At 38.3% G+C, this 17303-nt stretch overlaps 1 protein-coding gene across 1 annotated transcript in view; it reads right to left on the bottom strand.

The window, feature by feature from the left end:
- Hbs1l (HBS1 like translational GTPase) overlaps positions 1 to 17303 on the bottom strand; it is a 73136-nt gene that overhangs the window by 8709 nt on the left and 47124 nt on the right. The window contains exons 6-14 of the mRNA XM_005360949.2: positions 16200 to 16465; positions 15627 to 15792; positions 13177 to 13294; positions 10488 to 10634; positions 8741 to 8815; positions 6734 to 6851; positions 6175 to 6243; positions 3841 to 3945; positions 74 to 164 (exon numbers count right to left, since the gene is read on the bottom strand). Coding sequence (XP_005361006.1) covers positions 74 to 164; positions 3841 to 3945; positions 6175 to 6243; positions 6734 to 6851; positions 8741 to 8815; positions 10488 to 10634; positions 13177 to 13294; positions 15627 to 15792; positions 16200 to 16465 — 1155 coding nt within the window. The remainder of the gene's footprint in view (positions 1 to 73; positions 165 to 3840; positions 3946 to 6174; positions 6244 to 6733; positions 6852 to 8740; positions 8816 to 10487; positions 10635 to 13176; positions 13295 to 15626; positions 15793 to 16199; positions 16466 to 17303) is intronic.

Genomic DNA, 17303 nt, shown 5'->3' on the forward strand with positions numbered 1-17303 from the left:
CAAAGCTCATGCACTCCGACACATGTATCCTGTGTCTGATACAATGGCTGTCTAAACTCATTTCCTTACTCACTTGATTTTGATGATATCCATCCCAACCACAGTAAGACTAACGTGATCGCCCGCTGCTGCCCAGTCAACAGGTTCATCATGCAGAGTGATTCCTGGAAATGAGTAAAAACCAAAGCCTACAGTGAAATACCTCTGCACGAAGCCATAACAGCCCAGGGAGTGTGGTGCTGTGTGCTCATCACTGTACTCGTCGTTTTCAATTTGAATGGGTTAGGAGTGAGAAGTGGACCCGGCGTGGAGGAAGCACAGTTCCCCTAGACTTGATGCTCTAGAGCACCACCCTAAACACAATGGCTGGTATTTGTCCACAGCAGGCTGGGCAAATCTATCAAATATTTCAAACTCACTTACACGATTAAGCAACAGTCTCCCAGCAGACTTCATTCAAACACTGCTACTATATTCATGGATGCAGGCACAGTTAAGTAGTCCAAATTATTAACTTACGCCTAGTGACATAAAATATAGGACTGGCAAAGGTGGCTGGAAATATCTTATTCTCTTGAGCTGCCTTCCCTCCCTCTCGTCTTTCCCCCCAAGGCATATCCTAGCCTGGCCTTGAACTCTTTGATCCTCCTGTCTTTCATTCCTGGATTCTGGGATTCTAAAAGTGTGTCCTCATACTGGGAAAACTTTGTTTTCAATTAGAGAATGACCTAAATGAAGCCCGTGTTCAGTCAGAGCCTTTGAGAGTCCACCCATCTAGCCCTTAACTATTCTTGCTCAAAGACAACTTCTTCCCAGAGTCTGCACACCATGATTCACTGCAGGAGAGACAGAGTAAGAAAACAGCAATAAAACCTAACTTAAAAATCACCACATTCCTAATATATTATATAGGTATACCCAGTCACCACAGAACAGCCCTGAGAGCAAATCCTCAGGGCTGTATTTAGGAATAAGTTTCCTTATTCCATGGCTTTTGAAACAAATTCTGTTTTCATTTTATGAGTTAGACTTATAGGTTAAATTACTTTTTTGCTGGAAGTTGTGCCTTCCAATGAAGACAGTGTGCAGGCCTGTCATGGTAGAACTGTTCTGGACTGATATATTTTTAATAAAATATAATCCCTTTATTTCTTCATAAAATCATATTTTTGGGCCTTATGTGAGATGCTCTTTTAGAACAATATTCTTGGATTCGAAAATTAATAATTTAAATACAAAATTGATTAATTTAAATATCAGTCAAATATCAACTAATTACATTTAATTTTTAAATGTAATCAAAAATGGCTATATGTGTCTACTAGGAAATGAAGACTTGAAAATATGAAGTAGTTGATCTAATAAAATAGAAACTGTCTTTGTCTTAATATTTTTAAAGGGCTTTTCATATTTAATGGCCAATTTTCCAAAATACTTAACATTGTTTCTTCTTCCTCCCAACCACATTCTTGTCCCACACCTATTTTCTGCAGGCTTTCTCCTTGGTCAGACATTATTAAAGGGGCTTTCTTTGCTTTTTTTTTTCTTTGAATACTCCAGACACTTGATATGTTTTTGTCATTTGTGTTTTAGGGCTTTATTCAGGCATCCCAGGCTGGCCACCAACTCACACTGTAGTCTAAAAAGGCCCTGAAAAAAACTGCAATCCTCCCTCCCTAGTTTTCCAAGGCTGGGGTTATAGGCACAAGCTACTAGGCTTAAATTTGCTGTCACTGGAGTTGCTGTTTCCTGATGGGAGTCACAAACCTCCGTTCTGGGGGTAACAGGGCATCACAAGTGTACCTCACATACTTAGAGCAAAGAGCACACAGTTCCCTCTGGCAAACCTAGTGAAAACAGTGGGCAGAGCCAAGGGCTGGGACTGCCCAGAGACCAAGGCAAGTCTCAGAGCAGGAGCGCCTCTGAACTGCAGACTAGAGGGAAAGCTCAGAGTCTCCATATGGAGAACAGGCACACAGCAGGAAGGAATGTGCAGCTCTCACAGGTGACCATAGGGACTCAATATTAAGGCCTGTGGTAATTTTGGGACCATGTTCTTAACTCTCAGCTGCTGGTTATTTAAAATAAATTTTTTAGTTTATTCTTAAAAAAAAAAAAAAAAGCTCATTAGCAGACAGAAATGAGTATTTCCAAAGTGTTTTAGTTTTTAGTGAGTGTGTGAGTGTGTGTGCATGCATGCATTCAAATGAGTACATTCACAGGGAGAACAGAGGTCAAGCTCAGGTGCTGCTCCTCAGGCACCAACAATCTCATTCCGTTCTGTTGTTTTGCTTTAAGGCAGGACTTCGCTGAGCAGTTTGGCTGCCAGTGAAACCCAGAGACGGGCTTGCCTGCCTCTCCAGACTGGGACCGAATGCCCATGGCAGCCTGTATGTGGGCTCTAGGAACTACACACAGCTCTTCTTGTTGGCAAGGTGAACTTGAGCTGCTGAGTCACCTCTGCAGCCAGTGCTGTAGGCCTTAATCCCCTCAAAAGCAGGAGCAGAGAGCTGCACACGCAAACAACAGAGCTACGGAAAGTGGATCTTCTTAAAGTAGACATTAGTTTTCAGCTAACGGGATACGCATGGCCTCTGGCATGCAAGAATAGGGTCACATGGAAAAGGAATCTGTCGTTCCCATATGACCTTTAAATATAGGTCGAGCATATTACCTAAATAGGTTATCTATCAATTTCTTAAAATACTTATGGTGGCTCACACATGGAAGGAATCTCAGCACATGAGGGGCTATGGCAGGAAGACCACAGAGCCTAGGCCTAGGTGATGGAGTGCCTGACTGGCATAGCAAGACTACTTATCCAAACACCAAGAATGGAGGATGTGACTCAGTGGTATTTCTGCCCAGCAGGTATTAGATTCAACCTCTACCACTGAGGGAGTGGGGGTAGGAAGACAGGGCAAAGAGTGGCAGCAGAGTTTTAAAACTGAAAGTTTTAAAAATGTACACTCCAAGTTATAAACTTCCTAACTATAAACTTTACAACTATGAACACAAAGTATATGAAGAGCAATAGAGGGGTGTACTAAAATGTTAACCTTTCCAAAAGGTTATACTTCAGCTTATACTTACTATAAATAGTAGTATTCTATTATAAAACAGCTTCCATTTTACCCAGAAGTCACAGAATTAGCTAGAAGTCAGATTAAGGTTAAGTAGAACTGAGAACTTTGTAAGCTAAATTTAGATAAGAATATATACACACGAAAGCCTAAACTTGGACGGAAATAGTTATCAACAATCATCAACTCACACAGTTCACCTCTGAAGAAGCAGTGGAGGTGGCAACTTAAGTTAGCTCTACTTCTCTTTAATACTAAGCTTTTCTGTGTCGGTCTCTTATATTTACCTTAAAGACAGAAAGGGAGGGGCGAGCAAAGGGCATCGTGTCTAGGTATAAATGTGATCAAAGCTGTCATTTGATTCTGAAATGTAGACTCCATGGTGACAAGCTGCCTGCTACTGACCAGCTACACTATCAGGCTGGATTCTTTAGTTTCTTCTACAAATTATAATTTTATAAGTATCTGTCTGGTATGTATACAGCTGACTCAGTCTTACACCAGATTTTATGACTCAGTGCCCCAAACAGAATACTACCAGGGTTAGAATGTCAGATGTACACACAGCCGTGTGCCACAACAGAAGAAAAATCGTTTAATGTTTTCACATGATAGTGTTCAACAGTCAGTATCATTTTGACAGTGAGTTACAATTTCAGTAAGAGGATATTTACTCTGGAGTTAGAACTAGACTACTGAAGAAGAGATCTGCTGTCTCAAGACCTGTTGGCAAAAGCGTGCTGCACACTGGTCATACCTTTTGCAGTACAAGTTTCATTGGGTGGCATTGCTAACAGTCGGTCACCAGTCTGGACATAACCAGCTTCAATTTTACCAGTCACACAAAAGCCAGATCCTTGATCTGAAAAACATACCAACAGCATATGAAGCATATAGTAATGCTATCTGAAAATTAATACTGTGACATTGCTTTCCTACATAGGTACAAAAGGCCAGGAGTTAAATACCAACCAATATCATGTTGGAAACTTAGTATCTCTTCTAAATATTCACACTCACTTCACATTCCAGTTTTTCTTACAAATAAAATTATTCATATTATGAAAAAAGAGGTTCATTCCTTTCCAAATGTTTATTGAATGATTAGTAAACAGCAGGTACTCTACTAAGCTCCGGGGTAAGAGAAGGAAATAGGCCATGTTCCATAAGAAACTTAACCCAGTAAAGAGAAAGACAAAAGCAAGTGAACTCAAGGACCACAAATGTGATTTAAAATAAACAGAAAAACCACGCACCTAAGAATTCATGGTGGCACACTGGGTGGAGCTCACTGGCCCAGCACATGCAAGGCTCTGGGTGAGAAAGGGTGGGAGGCAGAGAACTAAGCAATAAGATGCTATTAATAGCTTTGGTTAACTTCAAATGTCTGTGGAGTCAGGTGGCCAACCTATAGTCTCTACTCTGAGGCTGAGGTAACAGGCTCAGGGTAGAGACATAAATGTGGGGAGTAGGGGAACTTATGGACATTCCTTTATGAAAAGCGTGCAAAGTAAGAGAAAGGAGACATGAGAACACTATTTCGGAATCTGAAAATGAAGCCCACACACTCAGGTCACAAAAATGAGGTGGCAGGAGAAAGTGGGTCAAAGAAAACCAGGAAGAAAAAAGTCTCACAATGGCTATGACAACAACTATCATCAAAAAGAATGCAAATTTAAGTACAGCAGGAGTCAGAACTAGAGAGTGTGTGTCACCTCAGGACATGCTAAAAGGAACAAGCAAGGCAGAAGCTGGGAAGCTGCACAAAGAGCAAGCAGGAAAAAAAGCAACTGCTTCAGGTGTTTCTAAGAGATAACGGGCATTTGAGAAGCACTATCATATTCCCGCTAGCACCACCTCTCTGGAGACTTACCTCGATTCCCTCCCATCCCTCTGCTCACATTCATTTCTTACTCATTCACTAAGCGTGCATTGTGGCAGGTACTGGACTAGACTCTGCTTGCCTTCAAGGGTTCACCAAATAACCAGCAGAGACAGCACTGTAATAATGAATGCCATGCAGAGTAGGGGAAGGAATATAGTGGGTGCCTTATGGGTGGGCATAGAGTAATCTGTAAAACTAGTTCCGTACAAATGCACTCTACTTCTGTGTGATAATGGAGATTTAGGAGACTACTGACATCTTTATATTACCAATATTTCATATTTTTTTTTTTTGGTGTTTTGAGCCAGTCCTGGAACTAGCTCTTGTAGACCAGGCTGGCCTCGAACTCACAGAGATCCACTTGCCTCTGCTTCTCGAGTGCTGGGATTAAAGGCGTGCACCACCACTGCCCGGCTTAGTTTGTATCTTTTATTCTATTACCTTTCTATAGATTTCTAGATAGGGTCTTCTACATATTTTTAAGCTAGACATATTCTTAGGTACTTAGTATAATACCTTCTCCACCAGTCTGTACTTTTGCCTCCCTCAGTTCTAGGGTACAGATTTCCTAGTTTCTTAATCACTAGTCTTTTATCACAGTTAATGGCTCTGATTTCTCATATTAAATTACCCTTTGTCTATGTGATACTGTCTCACTCAGACTGACACAGGTGGGTAGGAAACAGGCAAAGAAAGAAAGGGATATTAAAGTATGGAAATGGGGAGACAGCGCCAATGGGATCTTAAATATTTATATATTTTATCAATTTTAAAATTATATTTAGTGTCTCTGAGTGTGGTGACAGAAATCACCGCAGTTCAAGTGTGTGATGCTCCAAAGAAAAGCTCAGGAGTTGATTGTCTCCTTCTGCCATGAGGGACCAAGGGACGGGACTCAGACTGTCAGGCTTGGTGACAGGTGCCCAGTGAGCCATAGGAAATGATGAGTTGTCCAATCTGTTTATGGACAGGAAGATAACGCTTAGGTTTCTTTGTCCCTGACAGGGGAATGCAAAGTGGAAAGTGGTGTGTAAACTGAAGGGTGTTCGGGGCTCTAGGACTGCGCCGTGTGAGGCATTAGTGACAGTGTGATGATCATCCTGCACTCATGCAGAGAGGATGGACCCAAAGACGATAGAATAAGGAAACGAGACACAAAGAGTAGACAGGCAGCACGACACAGGCACTCTGCAGCACAGCACTCACCTTTGAAGACGTCCGACACACACAATCTAAAAGGTTTGTCAATGGAGCGTTGAGGGGGCTTGAAGGAATCTGGTAGAAAATCACAAACATTTGAATTTAAATTATGGAACATGGACATTGCTCAGTGGATGAGTGCAGCTTACACAGTGGCCTGGTTTTGATTCCCAACACCTTCAAACCAACCCCCCAAATTATTTTCCCACTATCTCAAGAGTGCCCATTATTGTCTGCTTCTAGAAAAAAAAATTATTTTGTAAATATTAACAGTAAAGACTGTCGTTCATATACTTTACATTTATAAACCATATTTCCCACATATCACTTCATTTAATTCTAATAGTCTATCAGACAGGGAGGGCTACCCCAAACCTCCTAACATGGCTTCAAAGAACTGAGAATTACTTTAAATAGAACATATGATTTCAAAACTGAAAGCCTAGTTTCTCTGATTACAAATTCTATGCTTTTTCATATACATTTGCCTCTCATAAAGAACTCTAAATAATAATTAATATCAGGTTTATAGCACATCAAAACAGCATGGCAGCAGTGTTCTTACCAATCTGTTCTAATAAACAGGAACCTTTATACCATGTCGTGAGCTCAGTTGACTGTGATCTTGTGATTAAATTTTCGCCACTGAGACCACTGGTGGGGATGAAAGCTACATCACTCTCCTATTAACAAGAGGGAGATAGAAACTTAATTACCGCATTACAGAAGCAAACATGCAGACTTATCACGACTACAACTGAATCAAGTTTGCAAAATGAACAGCAGCAGACTTGTCAAAAGGTAATAGGAACCAGCGAAGCACAGGCCTGAGGTTATCTCAGCCAGTATTTTTCAATTTGGAGGAAACGCGAAGTTTTTCTTCTAACCATTAAAGCATATATACTCACTGATGTAGACATATTGCAGATTTTTGTTGGATAAATTCTTTTCTACCAACATGCCTCCATGACATCCTTAAACTTTACTACCTAAGCTGGTAGGTGGGAGAAAATCTTATTTACAGAAAGCTCAGGCTAAATACTCAATATATGCACATTTTAAGTCAGGCATCTTAAAGAATATATTATATACATATACCAGAAGAGAAAGAAAAAAATAAAATATATTTAACAAGATAATATCAATACAGAAGGAAAGGGTGGGAATAGGTATAAGTAACACTAAGGGTTTATAGATAAGCCATGAGGTATCATATTATTTTATATTTTTCTAAAATTACATATAATATATGTAAATGTATGTGTATACGTATAGTTTTAATGACGTTATGCCACTTGGGTAATAATACTACCCTAAGAGCAATAGACTAACAAAAACTCCAGTACTAGACATAAGAACCATTTCAAGTGTTGGTAAGAGGAGGCCAAGAGATTCCCCAAACAATAGAGGGTATTCCTGTTGCCACTGATCTATCACCCAGAAGACCCACAAACTTCAGACATGGGGTTAGGAGAGATTGAACTGGATTTGTCCTTAAAGCCTCCTCCCTGTGAACTAGCTAGCACCCAAGGGTGGGGAGCAATCAACAGTCCACTATGATGAGCAGCATGGGACGATAACCGTACATTAAGGTGCAACAGAGGTACTTCCATCTCACCAGTAACAAAGAGCTGTTTAACTAGATTCAAGGCCTGCTTAACAGGAGAGAAATCATGCCTGCTACTGCAACTATCCACCCACCATGGCTAGTGAGGTTATGGATCTTAGAGAACGTTGCCACTTTTCTAAACCAGCATATCTCCTAAGTGCATTCAAAATACTTATTCTTTTATCCCTAGAAAACTGCAGCTTCTCAACCTCCTGAAAGAAGCTTCACATTGCTGCAGATAGAGCCCATTACAAAAGTTACAAATGATCCAAATGAAGAGAACAAATGGTTGTAGGGTGCCAAGCGCCAACTGATACACACCCACAACACAATTCCACACACCTAAGGCGCAAGAAACATGGTGGAGGATGGGACAGAAAGACTGTAAGAAAGAGCCAGAGGACCAGGAAGTCTCCTTCAAGATTGTCCCCTAGACATGACAGGGAAATTACATCCATAATACCTTAGTAATAAGTATGCTGAGTAAGACCTAAGCAATGATAAAACCAATGTCCACACTAACACCCTTAGACAAAGAATAGTCAACTAAGGAATGCTGAGAGGGAAAAGAAGTCTTCCCCAAGGAAGAGTCCCCTAATTGATTAACCAGTACCAAAGAAACAGCCCTGGAATCATATACATACAAGCAATACTAAATGGACTCAGCAGGTTTTACATATATATCTACGCATATATATCAAAATTACACATATCTCAAAACAATAACACCTGACAAAAAAAGAGGCCATGACTTGGATTTGAGAGTGAATGGAGGGGGACGGGGATTGGAGGAGATAGAGGGAGTAGAAGGGTGAGGGAAATGATAAAATATTTTAATTAAAAATTATAATATATAAAAATTTTAAAGACCAAAAAAGAATATTAACATAATAACTTGTTTTCTTATATCAGTAAAATAACTTAGAGATATAACTAAGCCAATTTAATTTAAAATTATCATACCTTAAAACCTGCTTGCTTAAGAAAATGCCCAAGTTTTCCAGTAATCTCTTGAAATCTTTCTTGTTGCCAATTTACCTGACAAAGATTCAATTTATACTTAGAATTATACATGAGAATATGACACATAAAATCAAAATGTCTATAATAAAATGTACATAGCCAAATATATAAAATATAAACTAAATTTAAACCTCAGAAAAAAATCTTACCATTAATATTTTATTTAACTTTTAATAATCTAAGATTAACTTTTCCTAAAACAGGAAGCCAACAATTTCTAACAGTTAGAATCTACTAGTTATGCTAAAAGTGATTTCAAATTTGGAGAGAATTTGATTTATTAAATAGTGCTTTGAACAAACATTAGACTAAAATATAAGGACTAACACCCACCTCTGCCAATCATCCTAACCAAGTATGGAGAGTCAACTCTAGGTTATATGCAGAATTTATGACTATGTACATCAGTGCCTACAATTATGTGGAAATACATGCCACAAGAGGAGTGTGAGCAATGAAGTCCTGACTCTTATGTAGTGGCTAAAATACAAGTACATATCAAAAAGCTTTCTAGTTTTCTCTACGTTTGAAATTTTTCATACAAAAATTCTAGAGAAAAATTAATACTATATGTAATAATAAACTATAGAAAAACTAACAAGGAATATTGGTGAATATTTATCAAAAGCTAGGGTAAAGAAAATACCTAAACATAAAAATAAGCAAAATAGATATTTTTATGTCCAAGTAATCAAAATGGAAAGAGCAAACTGTACAAATAATTTCAAAAGGAAAAATATACTTAAATATTATTACTATACATAAAACAATGATGTTAACAAATGAAATATGTTCTGTATATTAAATTCAAAAATAATTTTTTCATAATAGTTGATTTGCCAGTTTAGGGTCACAAATATACCACATGTGCTAAGAGTAAATAATCAGCACATTTCTTAAAGGCACTCACATCACATTTGGTAAATTTCAAAAGCAATATGGCCCAAGACCCAGAGAACAAGCCATTTTAAAATATACACTCATATATACCATAAAACAACTAGAAGTCTTCAAAATTAGATTGTTTAAATGAATCATATCATTAACATAGCCTACAATAAAGCCATGAAAATTTCTTTATCCAAGAAAACATTATAATCCAATGGTTGTGATGGAGAAAGAAAAAATAAAAACCCATATCTATAAAAATGAATTTGCACTTTTATATGTACAATGTATGTATATATAATATACAATGGATGTGTAATGAAATGGTAATTGAAAAGTTTTAATTTCAAAAGGTCATTTTGAAAATGATACTGTTGATTAAAAATTAATAATACCATGCTCCATTAATTAAAAGATAGCAAATTTGTATTTCTAGATATGATAACTAAGTTATTTGCATTTCTTAAGTAAATCCCTGACTTATATCTGTGGGACTCTACAAAGGCAAAATAGTACCCATTTAAATTTTTTTAATTTGTTTATTTTATGTGCATGAGTGTTTAGCCTCATGTATGTGTGTGTACCACGTGACTGTCTAATGCCTGTAGAAGCCACAAGACAGTGTATCCCTGGAACTGGAGTTACAGATGGTTGTGAGCTACCATGTGTGTTCTGGGACACAAACCCAGGTCCTCTGAAAGAGCAACAGATGCTCTTAACCCCAGAGTCATCACTTCAGCCACTAGAATATCATCTTAATCAACATCTGAAACAAATTCTCACAGAGTCCTTTAGCTACCTGATCCATTTTATTGACAGCCACAGCAAGCTGTGTCACTCCAAGAGAACGGACCAAAAGGCCATGCTCCCGCGTCTGTCCTCCAGTCTCAAATCCAGCTTCAAACTCTCCCCTGCTGGCATCAACAACTAAAACAGCTACATCAGCCTGAGGAAGGAGAGAGAATCAAAGCTAGAAATAACAACACACTCCTTTCATGCGAAGGACAGGTTACTCAATGAACCCCTTGGTCAGATTTAAAAGCAGATTATAACATGACCCAACCTGAAACCAAACACCAAAGCAAATGGGAGAATACCAGGATGGCTTAAAAAAATTCAATACCTATTATAGACTTGTGTGACACAATAATAATGACATAAACAAGAGGAATAGAGTTGGCAAGATGGCTCAGTAGATAAAGCTACTTGCTGCCGAGCCTAACTAGATGAGTTCAATGTCCTCAATCCACACAGTGGCATGAGAGAACTGATTCCCACAAGGTGTCATCTGACCTCCATACAAATGATCTCTCTCTCTCTCTCTCTCTCTCTCTCTCTCTCTCTCTCTCTCTCTCACACACACACACACACACACACACACACACACACACACAAAATAAAGAAGAACAATAAGGAAGTCTATACTTGATTAGTAAAAATTAAAATGTTTAGCAAAAGGGGGAAAGAGAACATAAAATTAAGACATAAAGATGACCAATAATTTCAAGTGTCATCTTTACCAAAAAAGATGAAGAAGAAAAAAAAGGGATACAGAGTCCTATAGAAAATTAGCTAAGATATAAGCCAGGGATTTGCTCAAAAAAATGCAAATAACCAAAAAGTTTAAATTTAAAAAGTTCCTCATTCAAAAAAAAATCAAAACTACATATTCACAGACCCTATTTTTAGATGTCACAGGTTAGTGATTTAAAAGACAAAATGATTCAATGGAGGTAGCAGGGAAGTGTTCTTGAACACATTTGTTATGGGACTAAACAGCCTCCCAAAGGGCATTTTCAAAGTATCAATAGCCCTAAAACTGTGTACATTTTACTTACCATCAATTCAATATTTAAGAATTTATCTTACAAAAACAAATATGCTACAAAGATATTCAGATATGATTATCTAAAGTAAGACAAATTATGTCACAAATCACCAAAGGTCGCAGTTCATCTTCTGCAGCTACTAAAACAGAACCTTGTGGGTTATGCACACTGGATGAAGTTGCATTTCTATGACTGGTGTAATAAAAAGCTAAATAGCCAATAGCCAGGCAGGAGGTATACGTGGGACTTCTGGACAGAGAACTCTGAGAAGGAAGGGCAAGCCACCAACCAGACAGAGAGAGAGAAAGGAAACAGGAGGTGCAACAGGAAAAGAGTAACACTACATGGCAGAACGGAGATTAATATAAAATAGGCTCTAAGAGCTAGCTGAGACAAGCCTAAGCTAAAGGCCGGGCTTCAGAATGAATAGTTCCCACGCCGTTATCTGCGAGCTGGCTGCTGCTGAAAGCTTGCTGCAGTATCACAAAGTTCTCCGTCCTGTGACTTAGACATTTCTCCTTTCCTATACAAATCCACAAGACAGAAAGAAAAAGTTCATGTTCCCTGTCAGCCTTCTGGTTCCCACAACTCCTGGCTTAGCCATTCTTCATCCAATTGTACTTCTATCTTGGGGAAATAACTTACAAAATTTTGCAAAAAGAAAAAAAATGCCCCACTGCGCTTCTTCCAGGCCCATTCTTATCAATTATTTTTGTCAATGCTTTGTCTGGATATTTTTCGAAGAATGCTGCTCATTTTCCCTTACACAGATTCTGCTTAGAGTTACAACTGTCCTCAGAGACACTCAGATCACAATAATTAATGCCTTATATTCCCCTCCTGAACCATCTGAGACTGGTAATACTGTCTCTCAAAGGTCTGCTGATATTCCATTAAGTGCTCTGGCCTCTTGGTACAGTTCACAATAGCTTTTTAGTTGTTTGACAGGTTTTATTGTTGTTTTCTGTACTGTGTAGTTTATAAGAATTTCACAAAGATTATCATATAATCCTTATATGATATAAAACAATCATAAAGTAAGTCTAGAAGCTACACATAATACCACATTCTTTACAGAACTTTATCATGTAAATTATACCTAGCACCTATAAGCTCGGCATGGTAGCCTACACCTATAAACCCTGCTTGTGGAAGGTAGAAACGGATCTCAGAGTTGGAGGTCACATCAAGAGTCTGAACTACATAGAAAATTCTAGGTTAGTTTGAACTCACAGCAAGCTCTAGTATCAAGAAAACAAAACAACAAAAATAGTATTCAGGCACTGAAGGGACAACCTACATATTTTCATCTTTTACTTACTCAAATACTCTTTCTAGCTTAATTCAAGGGTTCGTTATCATGCTAGTCTTTAATTTTAGCAATAAATGGGGTGGAGAGGTGTTCAAAAAATCTACACTTACATACCCTAATTTTGACACCAGAGTTCCTACCTCTGATACCTCTGCAGCTGAAACATGGCAGGAATCTTAGATGATACACAGAAGTAGATCATGAAAAATATATCTCATTTTTTAAACCTCCTAAAAGTAAAACTTTCAATTTGAAAATATTTTATGAGTTAAAATCCCATAATTGTTAGCTTGGTGGCTGTCAAGAACTGAAGATCAGTGTGGCACCTTCAGTTGAGAAAGTGGTACCTGGGCTGCTCCTGTGATCATGTTAGGAATGAAGTCTTTATGGCCTGGAGCATCCATTAAGGTAATAACTTTGGTTGTGGTTTCAAACTTCGTCATGCCAACATCCATTGTTACTCCCCTTAAACAAAACACAAGATGGTTAAAATCTATTATATAAGTAGTAATGTGGGCTAGACCTCTTAATAATAAGCTAAATGACAACCTAAATTCTTCATAATTATAGGAACTCTTTTACATATTTATCTTGTATAATAAAGCACAGGATTGAAATATCAGCTATAACCCATTATCCCTGTATGCTTTGAACCAAGGCTGTATATATAGCTACCTCAATCAAAATGATAGCTATTTCCCATTTCCTAATGTTTTGCAAGAAACTATAATTGTGAACAAAGAAAGTTATATAAACACATCTCTAGAAAGAAAAATACATAGAGAAAAGATAATGTGGCAAATTATACTTTTGAGGAATTAGCTTTTCTAATGTTCTAGTGTTTGTGTCACTATTAAAGAAATAAATACAGAAAACTTTCACTTGCAAATTTGTCAAGTTAAAATTTGAAAACAAGAAAAAAAATCAGATGCCCAATTTTTAACAAAATCAAGAGAAATAAATGACAGGTTTTTTCATATTCCATTTCATCCTTTTTCAATTAGAAGAAATCCTTAAAAACGGCTAGAAGAGCCCTGAGTCATGTGACCTTGGAAACGTAAAAGGCTTGCTCTAGACCAGTGGTTCTCAACATATGATCACAACCCCCACAGGGGCTACATATATTACAGTTTATAACAGGAGTAGCAATGACATAATTCCATGGTTGGGAGTCACTATATTTAAAGGTCACAGCATTAGGAAGGTAGAGAACCACTGCTCTAGACCATTCAAACTGAAAAAGATCAGCCTTCCTTCCATAGCAAGCATCCAACACTACAATAATAAACTAGAGGTCTGCCATGGCAAAGGGATATGGCTCTCCTTAGTCAAGCCATTTGAGCTTGCCAAAGTGATGCCTAATCCTACTTAATGTTCTCCCACACCTAGAGATTCATAGCCTTTCATAAGAAAATGAAAATGTCATGCAGCTTATTAATTTCCAAATATTTAACATGGTGGAGTAAAGAACATGTCAGTTTTTAAAATGTCATCTGGCAACATACAGAAGAAACCTTCTAATATGTACTCAGAAACTTCCGCTGTCTACAGAACGGAGGAATAGTCTAAATCATAACATGGTGAGAAAGAAAGCTAGCAACCATAATATTACCGAATATGCAGATGTTACAGCTGGACATCTCCAATGCCTGGCCATTATAGGAATGAGTGAATTATTAGCTTACTTGCAGCTCAACGCTTACACATAATTGGCACATTTTACTAAGCCCTCCAGCTTCAATTTCACTCTTCTCAGTCTATTAATCCACATAATGAGGATACACAAAGAAAACAAAAGCCATATTCTTTGATAATCTGTTAAGCAGGTGAGAATTACTTGGGATTCTGATACTGACATCACATATAGTTCCACTGTTTAACCACATGAGGGAGAAAGGCCATGATGATCCAAATACCCAGTTATGAGAAGCACTAAACATTAATATAACCTGCTTTACTGAGAACTGACTCACACGATCATTAGAGAAGACTGCAGGGAAATGAACACACACAGCAGTCTGCAACTCCAGGTACTCTCTAACCATATTCTGATGATTAAAGCCATCAGAGATGTCCCAACTGTTAACCTAGAAGAGCTTTTACAGGGCCTCATGAGTGTTGGTTGTTCTTTTGACCCAGTAGTTCCTGTCATTTCACTTTATGGCCTCCACTTCTCCATCTCTGATAGTCTTAAATATGATATACACTTATGCTTTAAATTACTTCAAAAGAAACACTCTGACTCTCTGGCCAGAAATATGTGATTATCTTCATCCTTCTGTAAGCATCCATCCAAATGAGCACAAAATCCCAAGAAAGGATAAACTGACTACACTCAATTGCTTCTTTTAGACCGTCGCATGAGAACATAGAACACGAATTAGAAAGCTGTGGTGGCCTATGTTCTGGACCCACTGGGAATTCTGAGTGTAGGCAGAAGACAGTTTTCCCCTTCACCTGCATCTATAACCTGCCGCAAGACTGAGTCAAATCAGCCTTAACTCCAGTCAGAGCGTGTGATGCCCTGAGGGAGTGACAATGGCCAGCTCTTCTGTGCAAATCATTGCAGGGGATCTGCAAAAAATCCAGTGGGTGGTTCTGGTCTTTGTTGTTTGGTTTTAGATAAATATTAACCTATTCTCACAGAATAAAGGCATGAACAATGTACAAAACAAAAGAATTTTTTTAAGTTTTCTCTAACACATTTTATATGTTTTACATATTCAACACACATTGCAAATTTATTTTAAAGGACTGTTATCAATTTAAACTGAAAATTTTGAAATATAATGACTACCTTTCCCTTTCTTCTCCAGTCTCATCCAAGACCCATGCATATGCAAAGGAAGCCTTGCCAGCCTTTTTAGATTCTTGTTCATATTTATGCATAGTTCTTTTGTTTACATTACCCAGCAGATAAAGCAAATGGCCCATCAGAGTACTTTTCCCAGCATCAACATGACCTAAGGAAGATTGATTCAGGATTAATACCAGGTTCATTTTCAGATTGTTCACACTGAGGCATTGCATGATTGTAATTCAATAGCTTAGGGAAGTATTTGGAGTAATAAATACCAATTTTTATCAAGGTTAAAACACCTCAACAGGGTGTGTGTGGGGGGTGCTGTGCACATTGTTTTAAAAGGGGCAATTTTTCCCATTTTTTAAAAAAATACTTCCCATTTTGAAATATTCACCAAATGAAAATGTCATAAGCCAAGTCTGATGCCCTCCTTGGTCACAGGGCATCATTTCACCCAGGTGGCTAGGATGCATTATGATGCAATGCCTCTTTGCCTGAAGTCTATGCTGCCCCCAGGGGCTGTGAGCCTGGAGCAGGTCCTCCAGACACAGCAGAACAAGGACATACCAATGACCACTAAGTTGAGGAGCTGCTTCCCGCCCTGCCGCTTCTCCAGCTCTGCCTTCACATCTATCTGCTGCCTCAGCTTGCCAGACTTTTTGACTGGTGTGGGAGTTGAACTCAGCTCTTCTGAGGCTTGAATGGAGGGAGGTAGGAGCGCAGATTTATGAGCGCTGGTCTCCAGAACATTAGGAGAAGCACCGCTGCCATTGTCACCAGGAGGTCCTTTGTGAGGAGTATGCAGACTATCTCCATTTTCCTCAGAGGTTAAACTACAAAAAGAAGATCAGAAGGAAATGTCAGGAAACCTTTTCAACTGCTGTTCTACTGTGTCAGAGCACAGAGATGCCTCTTTTTGTAATTCCTTACATTTTAGATTTCAGCTAAGTGATTCAAGTCTGTTAAGGTGGAAATGGAGAGAGGCCAGAGCCATCCACACAAATGCAGACCTGGAATCTAGGAGAAACGTCTACCAACATTAAGATGTAGTCAGGTAGGGTGGTATGCACTGTCAGGCTGCAGTCAGCAACACTTCTGCATCCTATGAGGTAAGAGTTGCTGTTTTAAACTTTCAAGTGCCTCTGAGATCTGAAAATGACCATTCTGGGCTTCGGCCTACATTGACTATTATGACTGAAAGAATAAATTGGGGACAATTTTTTTCAGACACTTTCTCACGTAATTTTATGATCTTAACTAATTAATGGGATTTCTTATTTCTAAACAAATTTTCCAAAAGTGAAACCATTATTTTGTAAATCTACAGGTCTAATTTTTCTTCTTGAATTGGGCACTTAGACACTAATTTATACTATTGATTTTGAGTACAGAGTATCTGTCTTACATTTGATGTTTCAATCAGTTCTATTTACCTGTATTCTATAGGTACTGCTACAATTCTCAATGTAGATAAAACAGAGTGCCTTCCAAACAATGAATACATGTGTACAAACAAATGGAGAAATGAATTGTCAGTGTATATTTTATATTCTCTCATTCAAGTACTGACCTTGTTTAGCTTCAATCAGGACTGGGTGTATCTGCGATGGTATGATCAGGATAGGGTGTATCTACAATGGTATGATCAGGACTGGGTGTATCTACAATGGT

The sequence above is a fragment of the Microtus ochrogaster genome, linkage group LG4, assembly GCF_000317375.1.
Source record: "Microtus ochrogaster isolate Prairie Vole_2 linkage group LG4, MicOch1.0, whole genome shotgun sequence".
NCBI lineage: Eukaryota > Metazoa > Chordata > Mammalia > Rodentia > Cricetidae > Microtus > Microtus ochrogaster.